Source organism: Sturnus vulgaris, chromosome 1 (assembly GCF_052056855.1).
Source record: "Sturnus vulgaris isolate bStuVul1 chromosome 1, bStuVul1.hap1, whole genome shotgun sequence".
Lineage (NCBI taxonomy): Eukaryota > Metazoa > Chordata > Aves > Passeriformes > Sturnidae > Sturnus > Sturnus vulgaris.
Window position 1 is genome coordinate 127,935,479 of NC_142243.1, and position 17,118 is coordinate 127,952,596.

Consider the following 17,118-nt stretch of genomic DNA (forward strand, 5'->3'; position numbering starts at 1 on the left):
CTCACCTGCCGGGGGCCGGAGCCCTCGGTGCCGCTGCCCGGGCGCTGCTCCGTTCGCTGCGGGGGAGTCCCGGCGGCTCCCGGCGCGGCCCCGCTGTGCCTGCGGACGGCGGGCATCAGCACCCGCCATGGCCGGGCCGCGCGGCTCCCCAGCGCCGCCGCCATCACTGTCTGGGGGCGGTACCTGCGGCCCCCGCGCAGGCGCAGCGCGCCGGGCCGAGGCCGGCGGCGCCATCTTGGGTGAGGGACAGCGGGCGCCACGCTGCCCCCGGGCGGCAGCGACTGGATGGGAGAGAGCGCTGGAGCTGCGCCAGGGAACGGGCGGGTCGGGCGTCCGGGGGGATTTCTTCACTGAAAAGGTAATTGCACATTGCAACGTGCTGCCCAGGCAGCGGGTGGAAGGAAAGACTGGACGTGGCACTTCATACATAGAACAACGTGAGTCGGATGGGACCCACAAGCATCATCCAATTCAACGCCTGGTCCTGCACAGGACACGCCAAGAGTCACACCCTGTGCCTGAGAGCATTGTCCAAACACTTACTGAGCTATGCCAGGCTTGGTGCTGGGATCATTTCCCTGGGGAGTCTCTTCAGTGCCCAAACACCCTCTGCGTGAAAAACCTTCCTCCTCTACCCAGCCTGAACATTCCCTGCCACAACCTTCTGTCACTCCCTCTGGAGCCCCACTCAGTGCCATGATCTAGTTGACAAGCTGCTGTTTGGACCTAAGTTGGACTCCCTGCTCTCAGAGGTATTTTCCAGCCTAATCGATTCTGTGATTACCATACCAGCCCCGAAAGCAAAGCTTCAGGGGTCACAGCAGCCCCAAAGGCACCTGCACACAAGGAAAGGAAGGCTTGGGCAGAGGAAGATGCAGGAGCTCCTGGAGTATAATAATGTGTTATGATAAAAGGACTGCAATGTGGCCTTAAAAAAAAAAAAAAAAAAAAAGCCTTCCTTCAGGAAACAGAAAGCTCACCTCTGGACTAAATGACCTCTCTCTTTGTCAGATAAATAAATAAAAGAGCCATCCAATAAGGGTCATGTTCCAGAAAAACCTGCAAACCTGGCCTAAATCGTACTGATCCAAAAGAGGAAGAGCTCCATTCTCTCTATACCATTCAATTCTCTATTCCTTTGTTAAGGTGGAGCTGTCAGAGGTTGAGGGAACATGTGAACCTGTTTTCTGAACTTCACTATGTAACCAGGGCAGTTTAATTTTATGTAATGGCAGAGCACTGAAAGAGGCTGCCAGAGAAGGCAATAGATTCTCACTCTCTGCAGACATGCAAAATCCACGTAGGCACAGTCCTGTGCAACCTGTTCTAGGGGTGACCCTGCCTCGACAGGGAGTTTGGACTAGATGAACTCCAGAGGTCCCTCACAACCCTCACAATTCTGTGATTTGTAATTTTATGTAAGCCACTAGAAGGCAACCTAGGCTCAGTCTTCTCTAGAAATGCCAAGCCCAGCCATGCAGATTCCTGGACGTACAGTAGTATCAGCACTGCTTTGAACCAAACTTAAAGGATTGTTTCAATTGGAAATAAAATTTCCTTACTTATTTACATTATCCTCCATGTTCACAGGACAATATATTCCTCATATACACTTTTATTAAGCTTCTCACATGTAATTAAGCATACATTCTATATCTGACATGCTAGCTAGGTTGTCAGGAGCAAACTTTTTTTCCTCCAGACACCTGTGGCAATTGAAGTCTCATGGATTTCACACAAATGTAGCAAAATTTGTTTCCAGTTCTAAGTACAGTGATAAAACATTCTAACCATGTGGCAGGAACACATGAAACACAAGAAATTTGAGGAGTACAGCAGATAAAAACAAGATGTAGGAGGACACATCTTTTAGGAGAACTACGCTGAGCAATGACACTGTGCACCTCTCAAAACAGACTTCTGGGCTCAAGAACAGGCCTTAAATACATTTTTTTAAAAAAGAGTATGATGGTGTAGCAGATGTTTACAGGGTTCAGCCTACAAGGGAAACAACATCAGGATACAGGAGCAATTCTTTTGATGACTAAAAAAAGAACCATTTATGGGGTCAGGCTTATTCTTCCATTCCATGCTCTCTTAGTGTGGATGTGACACCACCACATGTGAATGAAGATGAATCTTTTTGTGACTGGTCAAATGTTCAGAAGAGTGTTATCTTACCACAGTGACATCCTGTACAAAAAACAAGACTGAAAATGTTATGGTGACTGAACCAAACCAGCACTATGAGGCATCTTGCTTCCATCTGTGTTGGTCAGAAGTTTCCAAGGTGGACAATGCACAGACAGATGGGTAAGTTTTACATGTTCTATGTTACCTAGCCACACTTGCTGTATGAGGAACACGTTCATAAGACAGTACATTCCTACTCATGTGTGATCCTGCCATAATTTGTGTAAAGCCTGCTGATACTGAAGTCCTTTCTTTAGCTGGGAGTGATCCTTTCTCCTTGTCCAGTCTCCCAGTCCAGTGTCCCTTGCAGGCAACACTCAACTGAAACAATCACAAAGGAGCGAAGTAACAAGCTTCAGTTTGGCAGCAGCAGTAGATTCATAAGGATTAAGTCGAGCAATAGTTACAGACTGAAAAGAAATTATGTATCCACAGTATCTGTACAATATAATTAACTTCTCAAAAGAATTTTTTTCATTGCTATATTTTAAAGGTTGTCTTCAAATTACAGGTAAATCCTTTAAATGCTTGAAAGGCATAGAAATTCCCCTTCCCACACAAAACCCCAAACAATGTATTTTAGTTTCAAAAATATTTTGAACCCACAAACAAGCTTGGTATCAGTTAATCAGGTAAAATAACTACGTGCTAAATAAAAGCACATCTGGTGGAAAGAGCGCAGAGAATGTTACAAGTGTGCTTGGTTTCTCCTTGCAGCATCTGGCAGTGGGTAGCAGGATAGAGGCAGAAATCTCAGTGGGTCTCTTCCTCCGTCTGTTCTGCAATAGTTTCTGTGGCACTGGCATTGGCAGCAGAGTTGAGAACTTCTCCAAAGTCTCCCCCAGCAGGTTTGCTTCCTCCAACTTTAGACTAGAACACAGAGAGCCCCAACAAAGCATAGTAGTTACTTGGCGTGCCAAACATGCTTAACTGAACAAAACCAGTAGATGTGTGAGTTTAGTAACTCTCTTCAACAAAGCAGCTTTTCCAGGTCTAGGAGACCTCCACAATATTCTTCAAACAAATCTCTACATATCTGGCAGGAAACACTCACCAGCAGATTAACACAGCAGCCTCCTTTTGACTTCGAGATACATGAAGCAGCCCTTATTCCAGGGCTGATTCCAGAGTCCAAAAGTTGAAACACCCGCAGTTACAAATGGATAAAGGTATGCAGCCTTTCTAGCCATTACATCTTTAGGAGATTCAGAGTTAAAATTTGCTACTTTATTTCTCAATAAAGAACTTTGGACAGTTTTGAGTCTCAACAGAAATTCCCTAGATTTTCAGAGGAGTGGAGCAACTATTTTACTTTCTCCAGGTAACATGTTCACCTTTTCACTTCCCTCTGCAGCATAATACCCCTGCAATCCCACAGAATGTAATACCAATTAGTTGCAAGAGAAAGCCTAGCTGCCCTTACTATCATTTGAATGCCTCTCATCCAGCCCAGTGTGCTTAGGAGAAGTCAAATCTGGTTCTGATTATACATATTAGTTATTTTTAAAGTTAGTTTTCACCTGGAGGAGCTATTGATGGTTTTTTCTGGCACTTGATGCTTTCGGGAGTAAAGTTAAAATTAAGGTGCAATGACCTTTTGTCTTTTATGCCAGAAATGAGAGATGTATCCCAAGCTATTCTCCTGTGTAGGATACTAGACCCTGGAAAGGCATGAAATAAAAGCCTAGACAACTTTGGATACCTAGTATTAGGTATTAATTACTTTGGATGCCTAGTACTAGCTGTTTGTATAGGTTAGCTATTAGGTCTTCTAAAGGCATCCTCCTGTATAGCATACAGGCAGCCCATTATTTTATTTGCAAATCATTAGGCAGAGAAAACATTTCCACAGCACTTAAAAAAATGTTAATCTAAGCACCTCTTCAACAATTTACCAGTAACTAAAAAACAGGCTGCCCAGAATCCATTTGAGTCTTTTCTCCACATCCACAGCTCCACAATTACCAAGGTCTTTTAGAAATTCTTACCTTGAAGTTTTCAACTTTTTCCTCAAAGGATTTGAAAGTAGGAGAATTTCTATGAAAATAAAAAAAAGGAACCACAGAATTAAAACCACATCTAGTTAACCTATAAACACCACGAAACAAGCAGACAGTTGCTTTTTCCCAAGAGCAACACGAGATTTGTTAGGAGCTCTTTCCTTGTTTTAAAGACAGCCTAAAAATAATTTACATCTGGCTCCCCCCAAGTATTACAAAATTAAAATTCAAACATACTCAAATTGCAGGCTCACTTTCATCTTTGGCAACTAAACATTGCCATGTCCAGTGATAGGATCTTTCATATCAACATGAAGGGAAAACTAGGAAGTATTTTCGGTTTAGCTTATTATTCCCAGTGATTTCAAACACGTTTCTGGCTTAAAGCATTTGTTCAGAAAATCTTAGTTATCACTTCTGGTTAGCTTACTAATATTATTGCTGAAGAGAGCTCATCAGAGTTTTTTTCACTTTTTATAGGAAAAGCAGTTCAGTTTACTTTGCTATAAGTTCAATAAATAAAACATGGTTCACAGTGGCATTTTCTGCTAACGTTAAATTTAAGTGAGACCCCCCCTCCTTGCCTTTAAATGCCAAAGGCAGCTGTAATTACAAACAGTATGTTCTGCATACAAAAAGCAGGACAGCTTGGGATTTCCAGTGCTGAGGGCTGGTGTATAATTCATTAGGGCCAGAAGAGTGGCTTAATGCTCCAAGTAGCTGTCACTGCCATGTGCAAATTTGTACACTAGTACACTTTTTCTGCCTTTACGTAGGATGGAAAATGCTTGCCTTCAGTGGAACAGGACTAAGGATTACTCAAAAATGTACTATATAAATATTGAAGACAAGGGTGTTTTTAAAGGTCCACAGCTTCCCTTCTTCCTTTGCTTGGCATTTGTGTAGGTCACCCACACTTAGCAGCACTTTTTCCCTTGAGAAAGCACTCAGTGACACATGCATCAAACCAGACCCTCAGAAGATGGAGGGACACAGTGCCAAGCAAGCAGAGAGAAAAGGCAAGCACTCCAGATCACCTAGAGGCTTCTGAAACCACAGGGTTTTTTTTACTCACTTTCATTTTCAAAAACATATGCCAAACTACTGCCTTTTAAACGTGGAATCACTTAGTAGCATTACAGTCTAACAGACAGGGAAAAGCTGTAATAGCTTTCCAAACAGTAAGGAAATGTCACTTTCCAGATGTTTGATAACCACCTCCATTAACCAGAAATAAAACAAATTTTACCCTATATGTTAGTATAGGAAATCCACTACAAAGCTGGGTAGGGTTTTTTTTTGTTTTTTATAAAACTATGTTAGTTGACTTAAGTTCAATCTGACTTGATTCCACACATGAAAATAAATAAACCAAACAGCTGGATTATGCATACATTACCTCATAATAGGCATACTAATTGAATGTTGTATGGAGCGTATACTAAATGCCAGCATTAAGAGAAAAGAAAGCAAAAAGTTAGTTTAAGTATTACATTGAGAAAAAATTGGCTTAGAGAGCTGCCTTCTGTAAACTATCTTTGGTAAACAGCCAAACAGTCTTACACAGTCTTAGTAACTGCTTGGGTTTGCTTTCTTAAATTGCTTAGCCATGCACATACACATACAAGTACATTAGAGCAAAAGCTGCAGCAACCTTTTTCTTTTAGAAAACTCAAGTGCCATGCTTGTTAGTACTTGTTCTGTTTAGCTGCAACAGTCTGTCTGCTCCTTAAGTTTCTCAAGCAACAGGAGTCATGCTGTGTTTACAGTTTTGGCAATAGCAAGTAAGAAACACTTATTAATCAGCTAATCTTCCTACTGGAAGAATTATCTCTACATCCAGAAGGCTTCCATTTCAATTCAGTGTAAGTTTTTTACACTCATCAATACAAATTATCTACTCATCAATATACATTATCCAACAAAAGCAGTCACATCAGTCAGTATTCAAGATCAGGTTTATGCTAGGAGAAGGGATAAAGTCCTAGTCCTGCGTTCTGAAATTCACAGAGGATTTCTATAACCTGACAGTGTTGCTATACAGTTACTGTTTGTCTAGCAAGAAAACACATCTACTCCTAGAACATAACATATAGATGAAGGAGCTCCCGAATAACCTCAACATCACCTGGCATCTAATTTAGTTCCATGCAGAAAAATCCCTGTTTACTGCAGATACAAACAAGCCTTATATGTTAAATAGTTATTACCAAATACCACAACAGTAACTTAGAATTATTACAAGTGATTATCTGAGTTTTTCATGACTATATATGGAATGTCAAAATTTGTCTGGGCTTTATGATGTCTTTCAAGAGAATACGATCCAGGCAGTTGCTGGAGAAGAGGGAAGGGAAACAATTTTCTCATAAGATGTACCTCCAAACTTTCAATTAACACCTCAGCACAATCAATGGAAGATACATTCACAGAGGAAAAGAAGTTCTGTTTATTGCAGAACAAGTTTTAAGAGATTCTTTATGAGAGCTCATCAGTAAAATACTGTGATAGAAAAATAAAAACAACACACATAGAAAGTTCCCTGATCCCTTAAGGCAGATGCACATCTATTGGTTGATTTGTAGTTACAGAGTACTGGGAATCAGATACACATAGCCAGATGCTTTCCTGGCACATCAGTAATGCACAGCTACGTTTCATCTTTTCCCCAACCTCATTTCTCCTCCTGTATTTCATTCTTAAGGATGGTCTGGCTTCCACAGGCATTTCCAGAACAGAGAGAAGCTGACTGTCTTCTGGACTGTAATTTATATTCTTCACTGTGATGTGGATTACTACAAGTTCTGGGCTTGGCACATGGAGGTTTTATTACAGAGCTCCACTGAGACTGACTAGTTTTAGTCAATGCTCAGCCAATTCCCCTCACGCTGCAAGAAGTTTAAGGCTAAAGAGGAAGAAATACATATATTTACAAACTGTAGAACTGCTCACACTGAAGAACAACAACCTACAGTGTACTGTAGATATTTTAACAGGTGTCTACAAAAGTTTAGTTAAATCTCAGACACCATTTAATAGAAGAATTATTCATTAAGAACTTACTTGCTCCTGTACAATACACTTCTGTATACCTGTAGAGAGCCTGGTGCAGGAATGGCTAGAAGAGAGAGGCCATAGTCAGATCAATTTAGTCAGGCTGACAAAGCAGGTCTCAGCCTCAAGGGCATAGCAAGAGGGAAAGCACGTAGACTTGTGATAAGATGAACAAAGACAGACTGTAAAAGAAGAACTAGAAGAACTCTGCTAGCCATGAAATTGCAAAAGTGTAGCTATAAACTTAGCTGATCAGCATAGTGACGCATATGGCAAGGCAACCAATGATGAGCTTAGCTTTTGCAATATGCATGAGCTAATTAAGCCCTGTATTTAATCGCCACTCTAATTATCAATAAACGAGACTTCGCAGATGACCGAATTGGTGTCCGTGTCTCCCTTCTCCGACAAATGGTGACCCCGACGCGTGCCTCCGTCGCTGAAAAAGAAAACGGGGGAGAACGCGCCACGGTCGGTTAAGTTGAGCTTGGGGCCTGCTGCAACCGGGTCGGTGTCAAACGACGTAGGAAAGACACCCTCAGGAGCTACAGAGGTGGTCCTGGGCCATACGTGCTGCCGAAGCCGGAGAGTTGCAACGGCGCCGACGGTAAAAAATGGACAGGCAAGCAGCATATGATTTATTTATAGCACATATAGATAAGTTAGGGCTAAAAGAGCTTAATCCCAGGAAAGATATACCGGGGTTGTTAGCCTGGGGTTCTGCTAAAGGCTTATTCACTAACCCTCATAGTGTGCATGAGTTAAATGAGTGGCGTAAGTTAGGGGATGTACTGTGGGAGGCAGTGTTAGCAGATGATAAGACAGCAAAAAAGTTAAGAAAAATCTGGCAAGTAGTTCATAACGCACTCTTAAAGCAACAGGCAGAGAAAAGGGCAGCACAGCAGGCAGTAGAGGCATATAAAAGAAATGCTCAGTATGGTGATAATGAGCCCCTTGCACCAAGCACAAGAAGGGTTGAAATACCTATTCTTAGAGACACGGCAGGAATGGCCGATGGGGCTAGTTGCACTTGGCCCTCTGCACCCCCCTCAGAAGAACTGGGAAATAATGCTGCTAAAGCAGAGGAGGTAACTGCAGAGAGCGAAATATCTCAACCTTGCGGCGTAGAATCCCCTTGTCGGCCTGAATCTAGCACCCCTAAACCTGCCAGTGAGCCAAATCCTGTCCCTAGGGCGGAAAGCGACCTGCGGGGGGAAGTGGCAAGGCAGAGGAGGGAGGCATGGAATATGCTAGCTAGACACGGCCTGGAGACTGGGGATGATGCCGCTGTGAGCGCAGTCAAAGTCTGGACCTTTCCTGTAACATACACACAGGGAGTAAACCAACAAGGACAAGCTGTACAAGTGGGAGAGTATGAACCACTTGATTGGAAGTTGCTAGCACAGTTACGACAGACAGTGAGTCAGTTCGGGTTTCGCAGCGAGCCAGCTAAGCAAATGCTAGACTATCTATTTGACACATATTTATTACTGCCAAATGATCTAAAAAGCATAGCAAAATTGATTTTCACACCACATCAGCAAATGCTATTTAATGCTCACTGGCAAGCTCTTGTTGCCGAGGCAGTTGCGGTACAAAGAGGTCAAGGTGATCCGTTAGTCGGGATCACAGCAGATGAGTTAATGGGAGTGGGTGCATTTCGCAGGTCAGAAACTCAGTTACTCCCAGGGGCTGACAGGGTTAGAGAAGCTATGCGTATCGTAAGAACTGCTATTGATCAGGTGAAAGATAGCTCAGGTATACCCATGTATATGGGAATAAAACAAGGAAGGGAAGAATCCTTTGGGGACTTTGTGGATAAGGCTACCGCTGCTATCGACAGGGCAGGAGTTCCAGAGTATATGAGAGGAGCAATGTTAAAGCAATGTGCGTTACAAAATAGCAATGAGGCAACAAAGAGGGTATTGTCAACTCTAGGAGCTAATTGGACAATAGAAGAGGCATTAGAAAGAATGGCGCTGCAGCCATCAGGGTCGCAGGTTTTCTTAATTAATGCACTAAAAGAAATAAGCTTAGGGCTGCAGAAACAAGCTGAATCCACACAGTCACAAGTATTAGCTGCTCTTGCCCCGCTCCGTGCTTCCACAGCAGCACCGGCCACAGCGAACAACCGCCGACCTCCTTCAACGCGATGCTTTAGATGCGGAGGCGGAGGCCATTTTCGACGAGACTGCCGAGCCTCAGGAGTGTGGTGCCAAAACTGCCAGAACAACACCCACAACACGTCAGCTTGTCGCCGCCAATCGGGAAACTCCAGGCGGAGCGCGCCCGGCAGCCGCGCCCAGACACAAGTAGCCGCCGTAGCATCAGCGCCATCTCCTGTCTGCAACCAGCCACAACAGGGAGCCTGGGACTTGACTTGGCAGCCGCAGTAAAAACATCATTATTAACAACACGCCCCGCTAAAGTCCCAACTGGAGTACAAAGCCCGGTAACTATTAAAGGACAAGCTTTTGGAGGACTAATAGTGGGACGCTCATCGAGCTCCATTTTAGGACTGTTTGTACTACCAGGTGTCATCGATGCAGACTACACTGGGGAAATACAAATAATAGTTTATACTCCTTTTCCTCCTCTAACAATTGAGGCAAATCAGCGTATTGCTCAATTTATTCCACTTCCACAGTTAAGCCAGGGTGTTCAACCACAAACACAAACTCCGCGCAGGGACCAAGGTTTTGGGTCCTCTGGTGTTGCTTTACTCACAATGGATCTCAATACTAGACCCAAAAAGAAGGTGAAGTTCACCTATGCAGGACGTACAATAAAAATGATGGGACTTTTAGACACTGGAGCAGATACCAGCATTGTTTCTCCAGAAAAATGGCCCTGTGATTGGCCATCATTACAAACCACGGATACCGTGACGGGCGTCGGAGGGTTCACTCTCGCAAAGAAAACGCCCCCAATAAGGGTTACTATAGATGGACAGGACTTGGTAACTGTGTTATCAGTAGTTGCATTACCACCCATGGTACATTGTCTAATTGGAAGGGACATTTTAGCTCAGCTTGGAGTTGTTCTATCCAACGAGCACCCTTTGGGGTAATTGCCATTGCTTGGACTTTCCCAATCCCAATCACCTGGACTACCAATGAACCGGTAATGGTTAAGCAATGGCCTCTAAAAAGGGAAAGTCTAATACAAGCACATCAACTCGTGAAAGAACAATTTCAACAAGGACATTTAAAACTTTCCACAAGCCCATGGAACACGCCAATTTTTGTGATTAAAAAGAAATCAGGGAAATATCGTCTTTTGCATGATTTAAGAGCAGTAAATAATCAAATGGAAGCAATGGGAGCATTACAACCAGGACTTCCCAATCCAGCCATGCTCCCACAACATTGGCCTCTTTTAATTATTGATTTAAAAGACTGCTTTTTTACTATAGCCTTACACCCTCAGGATACAAAAAGATTTGCATTTACCCTACCGTCAATTAACAGGGGGGAACCTGACAAAAGATATGAATGGACTGTACTCCCACAAGGTATGAAAAACTCACCTACTTTGTGCCAACTATATGTTGATGCGGCCTTACAACCCCTAAGACTAAAATGGCCTAATACAATTATTTACCATTACATGGATGACATCCTGTTTGCCCAGAAAACAACATTTACAAATGCCCAAATGCAGGAAATTCAAAACACCTTAGCAAAAGCATCTCTCATAATAGCTCCAGAAAAGATACAGCAATCTACACCATGGAAGTACCTAGGATGGACTATTACAAATCAAATCGTACGGCCACAAAAACTTCAAATTGCAACAAAAATCACCAATCTCAATGAAGCACAACGCTTACTAGGGGATCTACAGTGGCTCAAACCAATTGTTGGGATACCCAACTCTCTGCTAGAATCCCTCAGGCCACTACTTAAAGGAACTGATCCAACCACACCTGTAACCATGACACCACAACAAAAAGACGCTCTCAATGGCATTATTCGCTGCGTCAATGAAGGATTTGTCTCCCGCCGGGATGTATCATTACCTATAAACCTTACCATTTGGAATACTCCTGATCATCTGCTTGGAGCACTTACACAGACACAAAAGAAAACGGGGGAGATACAGGTACTAGAGTGGATAACTCCACCTTTACAAGCAAAAAGGACAATCAGTACAAAAATCGAACAAGTAGCTACCTTGATTCGTAAGGGTCGGGTAAGGATTCTGGAAATCACCGGAACAGGCCCGACCGCAATCCACCTACCCATGAAAAAGGAGGACTTAGACTGGTACCTCCTCAACTCTGAGGACTTACAAACGGCTTTGCTGGAAGCTGGAGCAGCAGTCAACACAGGACCGCTGACACCACGTCATCTTCAGTGGTTAGGAAATTGGGACTGGGTATCAAAGCCAACACGATCGGAACAACCGATAGCAGGTGCCATCACAGCATTCACGGATGCCGGAAAGAAATCGAGGAGGGCAGCCATCACCTGGAAAGAAGGCCCTCGATGGAAAAAGCAGATAATAGACGCTGCTCCAGAGGACAGTTTACAAACATTGGAATTGCTTGCTGTTGTGTGGGCACTCAGTGAACTGCAAGGGCCTTTAAATGTGGTCACTGATTCGTTTTATGTTGCAGGAGTAGCACAGAGAATTGAGGACGCCTCTGTGAAAGAGGTGCAAAACAAAAGACTCTATGAACTCTTACTGCAGCTAAAGCGAGCAGTAGGAGTGAGGTTTAAGCCTTATTGTATCATACACATCAGAAGCCACAAGTGGGATGTAGGCTTGGGTGAAGGCAATGCCAGGGCAGATAGATTGGTTATGAATGTAGCAGATGATAGGGGGATTGAGGCAAGAGAGTCACACACACGATTTCACCAGAATGCTAAAGGATTGGTGCGCGAGTTCAAAATAGGCATACAAGAAGCTAAAGCAATAGTGAGAGCTTGTCCCACCTGCAGTCATCACAACAGTGGGGTGGGTCTTGGGTGTGGGGTAAATCCTCGGGGTCTGGAAAGTAATGAAATTTGGCAAATGGACGTTACACACGTAGCAGAATTTGGTAGGCTCAAATACGTACACGTCACAATAGACACCTACAGCAAGTACATTTGGGCTACCGCACAAACAGGAGAAAAGGCAATCCATGTAATAAGGCACCTAACAAGTTGCTTTGCAGTCATGGGAATGCCTAAGGAAATAAAGACCGACAATGGACCAGCCTATGTCGGCAAGAGAGTAAGCCAGTTTATGAGACTCTGGGGAATCAAACACATCACAGGAGTACCACACTCACCCACAGGACAAGCCATAGTAGAAAGAGCCAATGGAACACTCAAACAGTACCTACTCAAGCACAAATCCATAGATGATCCACAAGAAAGGTTAGCTAAGGTTCTTTATGTCATGAATTTTTTGTGTGTGTTTGGGGAAGAGTCAGAGCCGCCTGCAATTAGGCATAGAGGGAAAAGGGAAGGTAATAAGGCAGAAAGCGAAAAAGCGTGGGTAAAGTACCGGGATCCAAAGACAGGGATATGGAATGGCCCCGCTGAGGTAATATACTGGGGCAGAGGTTATGTTTGTGTTTCTACTCCCACAGGAACAGTTTGGGTCCCTGCTAGGTGGGTGAAACCTATCCTAAATGAGCGAGTTGGTGGAAAGATTCCTGAGGACACCATTAGCTCCAGACGACCGAGAGCGGATACAACAGAAGTTGACGGTGACCTTACGGCCCTATTTACAGAAACTAGCACCATATAAACGCGCTGTCCGCAAGGCACTACAACGGCCGCCACCGAACTGGGTAGAGTGAATCGAGTATCACGCCTACCACGCCTACCGGGAGGAACAACGCCTTAACGGTCGCCCTTGTTGCGCGTGTGGGAAAGCGTGGTGTGAAGCTTGGGTAGCTCTAAAGTGTGGGGGCTGTGGGGACTGTTCATGGGTAAGACAAAGAGCAGTATATAAATTGTGGTGCCAAGAGTGTCAAAGGAAAGACCAAAGACGCTCAAGCTGGGGTGCAGCATTAGAAGGGGAAGCAGGAGTACCGTTTGTACAAGTCCGGAGTGTATATGAAGCACCAGAACAGCTTATGTTAGCTTGGGCCCGGTGGGAAGTAACTAATTGGCTCTGGAGGCAGAAAATCACTGCAAAATCTTGCATTGTTGCTGCCAGGTGCATGACTAAAGTGCCATATCTACCTTTCCCTCGGGTAGGACCAGTTAAGCCAGGTACCGACCCTGAAGAAGTATTAGACCAGTGCATAGAAAAGGTAAAGCAGTGGCACATAGCAGCAGACAATCCAAAATACAGGAGGGAGAAGCCACGTAAGCAACGAAAATGATACTCATCACATTGCTTACGCTTACTAACTTTGCTTGCACAAATGCTTTTCCAATGGAGTACACACCTAGAGAGAATGTATGGGTGACATTTGCTAACATAACAAAACAAGAGTCAATCTGCTTGAGCTTGGGAGGAGCGCAAAATCCTTTCAAAACTTGTCTTGTAGGATTGCCAGTTTGGAAACCAAAAGAGTTTGCAGGGTATCTTAATAATAGCAATCTACCTACAAAAAGGGATGATGATTTGTTGCAGGGTTGTACTTTCCCTAGTAGTAATCCCTCACAACATGATGGATGCTGGCAATGTGAATTTGTCCTAGCTTTAGGCAAAACCTTAGCCTCCCCTCCAGAAGAGATTAACCTCTTCGGAAGCACTAACGCATCAATGGGAAGAAACGCAGGAGGATGGTTTAGTTTTATGCCCTTAGAAAACAAAAACTTTGCCACCCTTAATTCGGCTCTTAGTAATTTACCAACAATTCATACTCAACTCTACTCCAAATGTAACGGTAGGTACATTACAAAGGCAAGAGCACTACCCCCAGGAATATTTTTAATTTGTGGGGATCGTGCCTGGAATGGTATTCCAGTGAGGCCACAAGGGGGACCCTGCTATCTAGGGAAACTAGCCATGTTTCACCCCAATGTAACTACTCTCATGCAACTTGCGAGCAATGCCAATCGAACAAAACGCAGTTTACACGATCTTGACTGCACCGGCATAGGGCAACCACATTTTTGGAGTGACTTTAGACAGGTAGCAACTGCTGTACTCCTCCCTCATGCAGCAGCCAGGAAAGCTATGGCCCTAGCTGAACAGTTAGGGTGCTGGGCAAAAGATGAATTTAACACCACCTCTCAGGTGTTAGACATGATGGCCAGGGATGTCTCAAGTGTTAACCATGCAGTACTGCAAAACAGAGCAGCCATTGATTTTCTACTACTAGCGCAGGGACACGGTTGTGAGGAATTTGAGGGAATGTGCTGCATGAATTTGTCTGACCACTCTGTATCCATTCACAAAAAAATACGAGACATACAAAACAGACTACATGACCTAAAGGAACAAGATGGTTGGGACATTGATGAATGGCTAAGGAGCCTGGGCCTTGGAGGATGGATTCGGACCATCATTAAGTATGCTATCATGATCTTAGGCGTATTCTTATGCTTAGCTTTGTTGCTTCCTTGCTTAATAACTTGCTTACAAAACTTCATTCAAAAAACTGTTAGCAAGGCTTGGCATACTAATCTTCTCGCTCAAAAAGAAAACGGGGGAAGTGTAGAGAGCCTGGTGCAGGAATGGCTAGAAGAGAGAGGCCATAGTCAGATCAATTTAGTCAGGCTGACAAAGCAGGTCTCAGCCTCAAGGGCATAGCAAGAGGGAAAGCACGTAGACTTGTGATAAGATGAACAAAGACAGACTGTAAAAGAAGAACTAGAAGAACTCTGCTAGCCATGAAATTGCAAAAGTGTAGCTATAAACTTAGCTGATCAGCATAGTGACGCATATGGCAAGGCAACCAATGATGAGCTTAGCTTTTGCAATATGCATGAGCTAATTAAGCCCTGTATTTAATCGCCACTCTAATTATCAATAAACGAGACTTCGCAGATGACCGAATTGGTGTCCGTGTCTCCCTTCTCCGACATATACCCTCAGTATCCGGTTTGCAAAATGACACCATAAGATACTACATAATTTTATCACACAATGATCTGGTTTGCAAGAGAACTGAATTAGATAAATGCAGTTGATTTTTTTAGCATAAACCACCTGTTCTTCAGGTAATGCAAAGAGGCACAATTAAGCCTTGAACAGCTTTAGGAAGAAGAGAACTTGTATTTCTTTTTCCAAATGACAGAATGCCACACTAGAGTGCTCACTAAACTAGGCCATCAAGTTGGGCAGTTTGAAAGACAAACCCTCTTTGCAATGCAAAAAAGCAAACCCCTAGCTTAAAAAAGACAATAAAAAAGGCACAGTAAGCTGCTCTCCAATCTTCCATGTATTTTGTATTGCATTAAAGCTTTCTTATCCTCTACACAACAATTTTTTTAAAGCTACTCCATTGCCTCACATTTTGAAAATGCACAAGAAGGTATGCCAGAGTCCCTGCCTAGAAAACACAGCTTGACATACACAGTAGCTAGTAACTTTCATTAGTAGTTAATTTCCAGCTGATACACTGACAAGTTATGGTAGTTATGGTATTTAGGAATCTATGATCATAGATCAGACTTCTAAAGCAAGCAAAGAAAGTTATTCTGCAATCTCAGATCAAGGCAATGATGGACTTTGTTCCATCATAGGGATGCAGTGCAAGAAGAGCCAAGTGCAAAGTCACGACTGCTCAGAAGCTACATTTTGGTACTACTCTTTTGCATAGAATACTGATGTTGCCTACAGAAGGAAGGTTAGCTCATCAAAACTTCAGCAAATTCTTATAAAGAGAATAAAGGTATTAATAGAAATCTAAGAAGGAACAGAGTTCATCTTCATCATAACAAAGAACAGAGAAAACAAATACAAAAAGGAAGCAAAAATACACTGACATTACACTACCTGTCCTCATTTCCTCTCCGTTCCAGTAGTTTCCAAAATCACTGCTCCAGCAGCTGCCTCACTCCCTTTTGCAACTCCCTATTAAATCACTTTGCAGTGTTCAAATAAAGACCTGTGTGTGATGGTTGCTGCATGGAATATGTAGCAATAGTCCAACATGGAAGAAAAAGTCCCTCAACCAAAACAATACAAGGGAAAATGAAGCTACAATGAAGCCAATGTAAGAGTGTAAGACGAAAAATGTACCTGCATATTCAGTATTAGTTCAAGTAAGTATCAGGCCTGTCAACTCTCACTTCCAGGATAGAATTTAGGCATCTAAACCTTTCTGAAGCTCAGACTTGCCCTTAGTAGTCACATAACCCTCAGACTTGAATTCACTGGCTGAATTCCAGATGAATTCGGTTCTCATGAAAAACAAAAAAACTCAAGCACTTTTAATCTTTTGTTTCAAGTGCAACTAACATCTTCAACAGCACTAATTCTTCATACTTTTACTTTGTTTTCCAAACACAGCTACCCCTGAATTTATAAAAATGCCTTGCATTTCCATCATCATGATTTTCTCTGAGAAGCACACCAACTGTTCGGACTTCTCTGATACTGTTACATTCCTTCCTAGTGGCCTCTTTCTGATAAAGAGTACTCAACACCTACAGAGCCACTAACTGGACTAATTACAACACTCTTAAGGAAGGTATTCCTGAAGTACAAGACAACTCTGAGTCTGTGCTTGTCCTTTTCGAGTGCAATAGTCCAATACTAATTGGGAACACCAAAGCCCTAAGGTAGGAAACTGACTCCTGTTAAGTGAGCAGCTGATCTCTGCATCCAAAAGGAACAGAGAAGTCTTGCAGGTTCACACTGTCTCACTGATGATAAACAGGACATATTTGAGACTGGCTGCTATTCTTATATCTGTTCAAACTGAGCTCACTTCAGAGTCTGAGTTCTCATAGCATCCTATGCCTCTGCC

The 17,118-nt window shown here is 43.3% G+C and overlaps 2 protein-coding genes across 8 annotated transcripts in view; both read right to left on the reverse strand.

Annotated features, from left to right (window-relative positions):
* MRPS28 (mitochondrial ribosomal protein S28) overlaps window positions 1-177 on the reverse strand; it is an 80,559-nt gene extending 80,382 nt beyond the window's left edge. The window contains exon 1 of the mRNA XM_014870711.2: window positions 6-177. Coding sequence (XP_014726197.1) covers window positions 6-164 — 159 coding nt within the window. The 5' untranslated portion in view covers window positions 165-177. The remainder of the gene's footprint in view (window positions 1-5) is intronic.
* Window positions 178-1,599: 1,422 nt separating this feature from the next.
* The window catches only part of TPD52 (tumor protein D52), a 51,294-nt gene continuing 35,775 nt past the window's right edge, over window positions 1,600-17,118 (reverse strand). For 5 of the 7 annotated variants that reach the window (XM_088176635.1, XM_088176630.1, XM_088176618.1 and 2 more), the window contains 3 exons: window positions 5,593-5,634; window positions 4,182-4,230; window positions 1,600-3,063 (listed from right to left, as the gene is read on the reverse strand). In XM_088176635.1, the coding sequence (XP_088032761.1) occupies window positions 2,947-3,063; window positions 4,182-4,230; window positions 5,593-5,634 (208 nt within the window). In that variant the 3' untranslated portion in view covers window positions 1,600-2,946. The remainder of the gene's footprint in view (window positions 3,064-4,181; window positions 4,231-5,592; window positions 5,635-17,118) is intronic. The other 2 variants (XM_014870714.2, XM_014870712.2) reach the window with 1 other exon arrangement.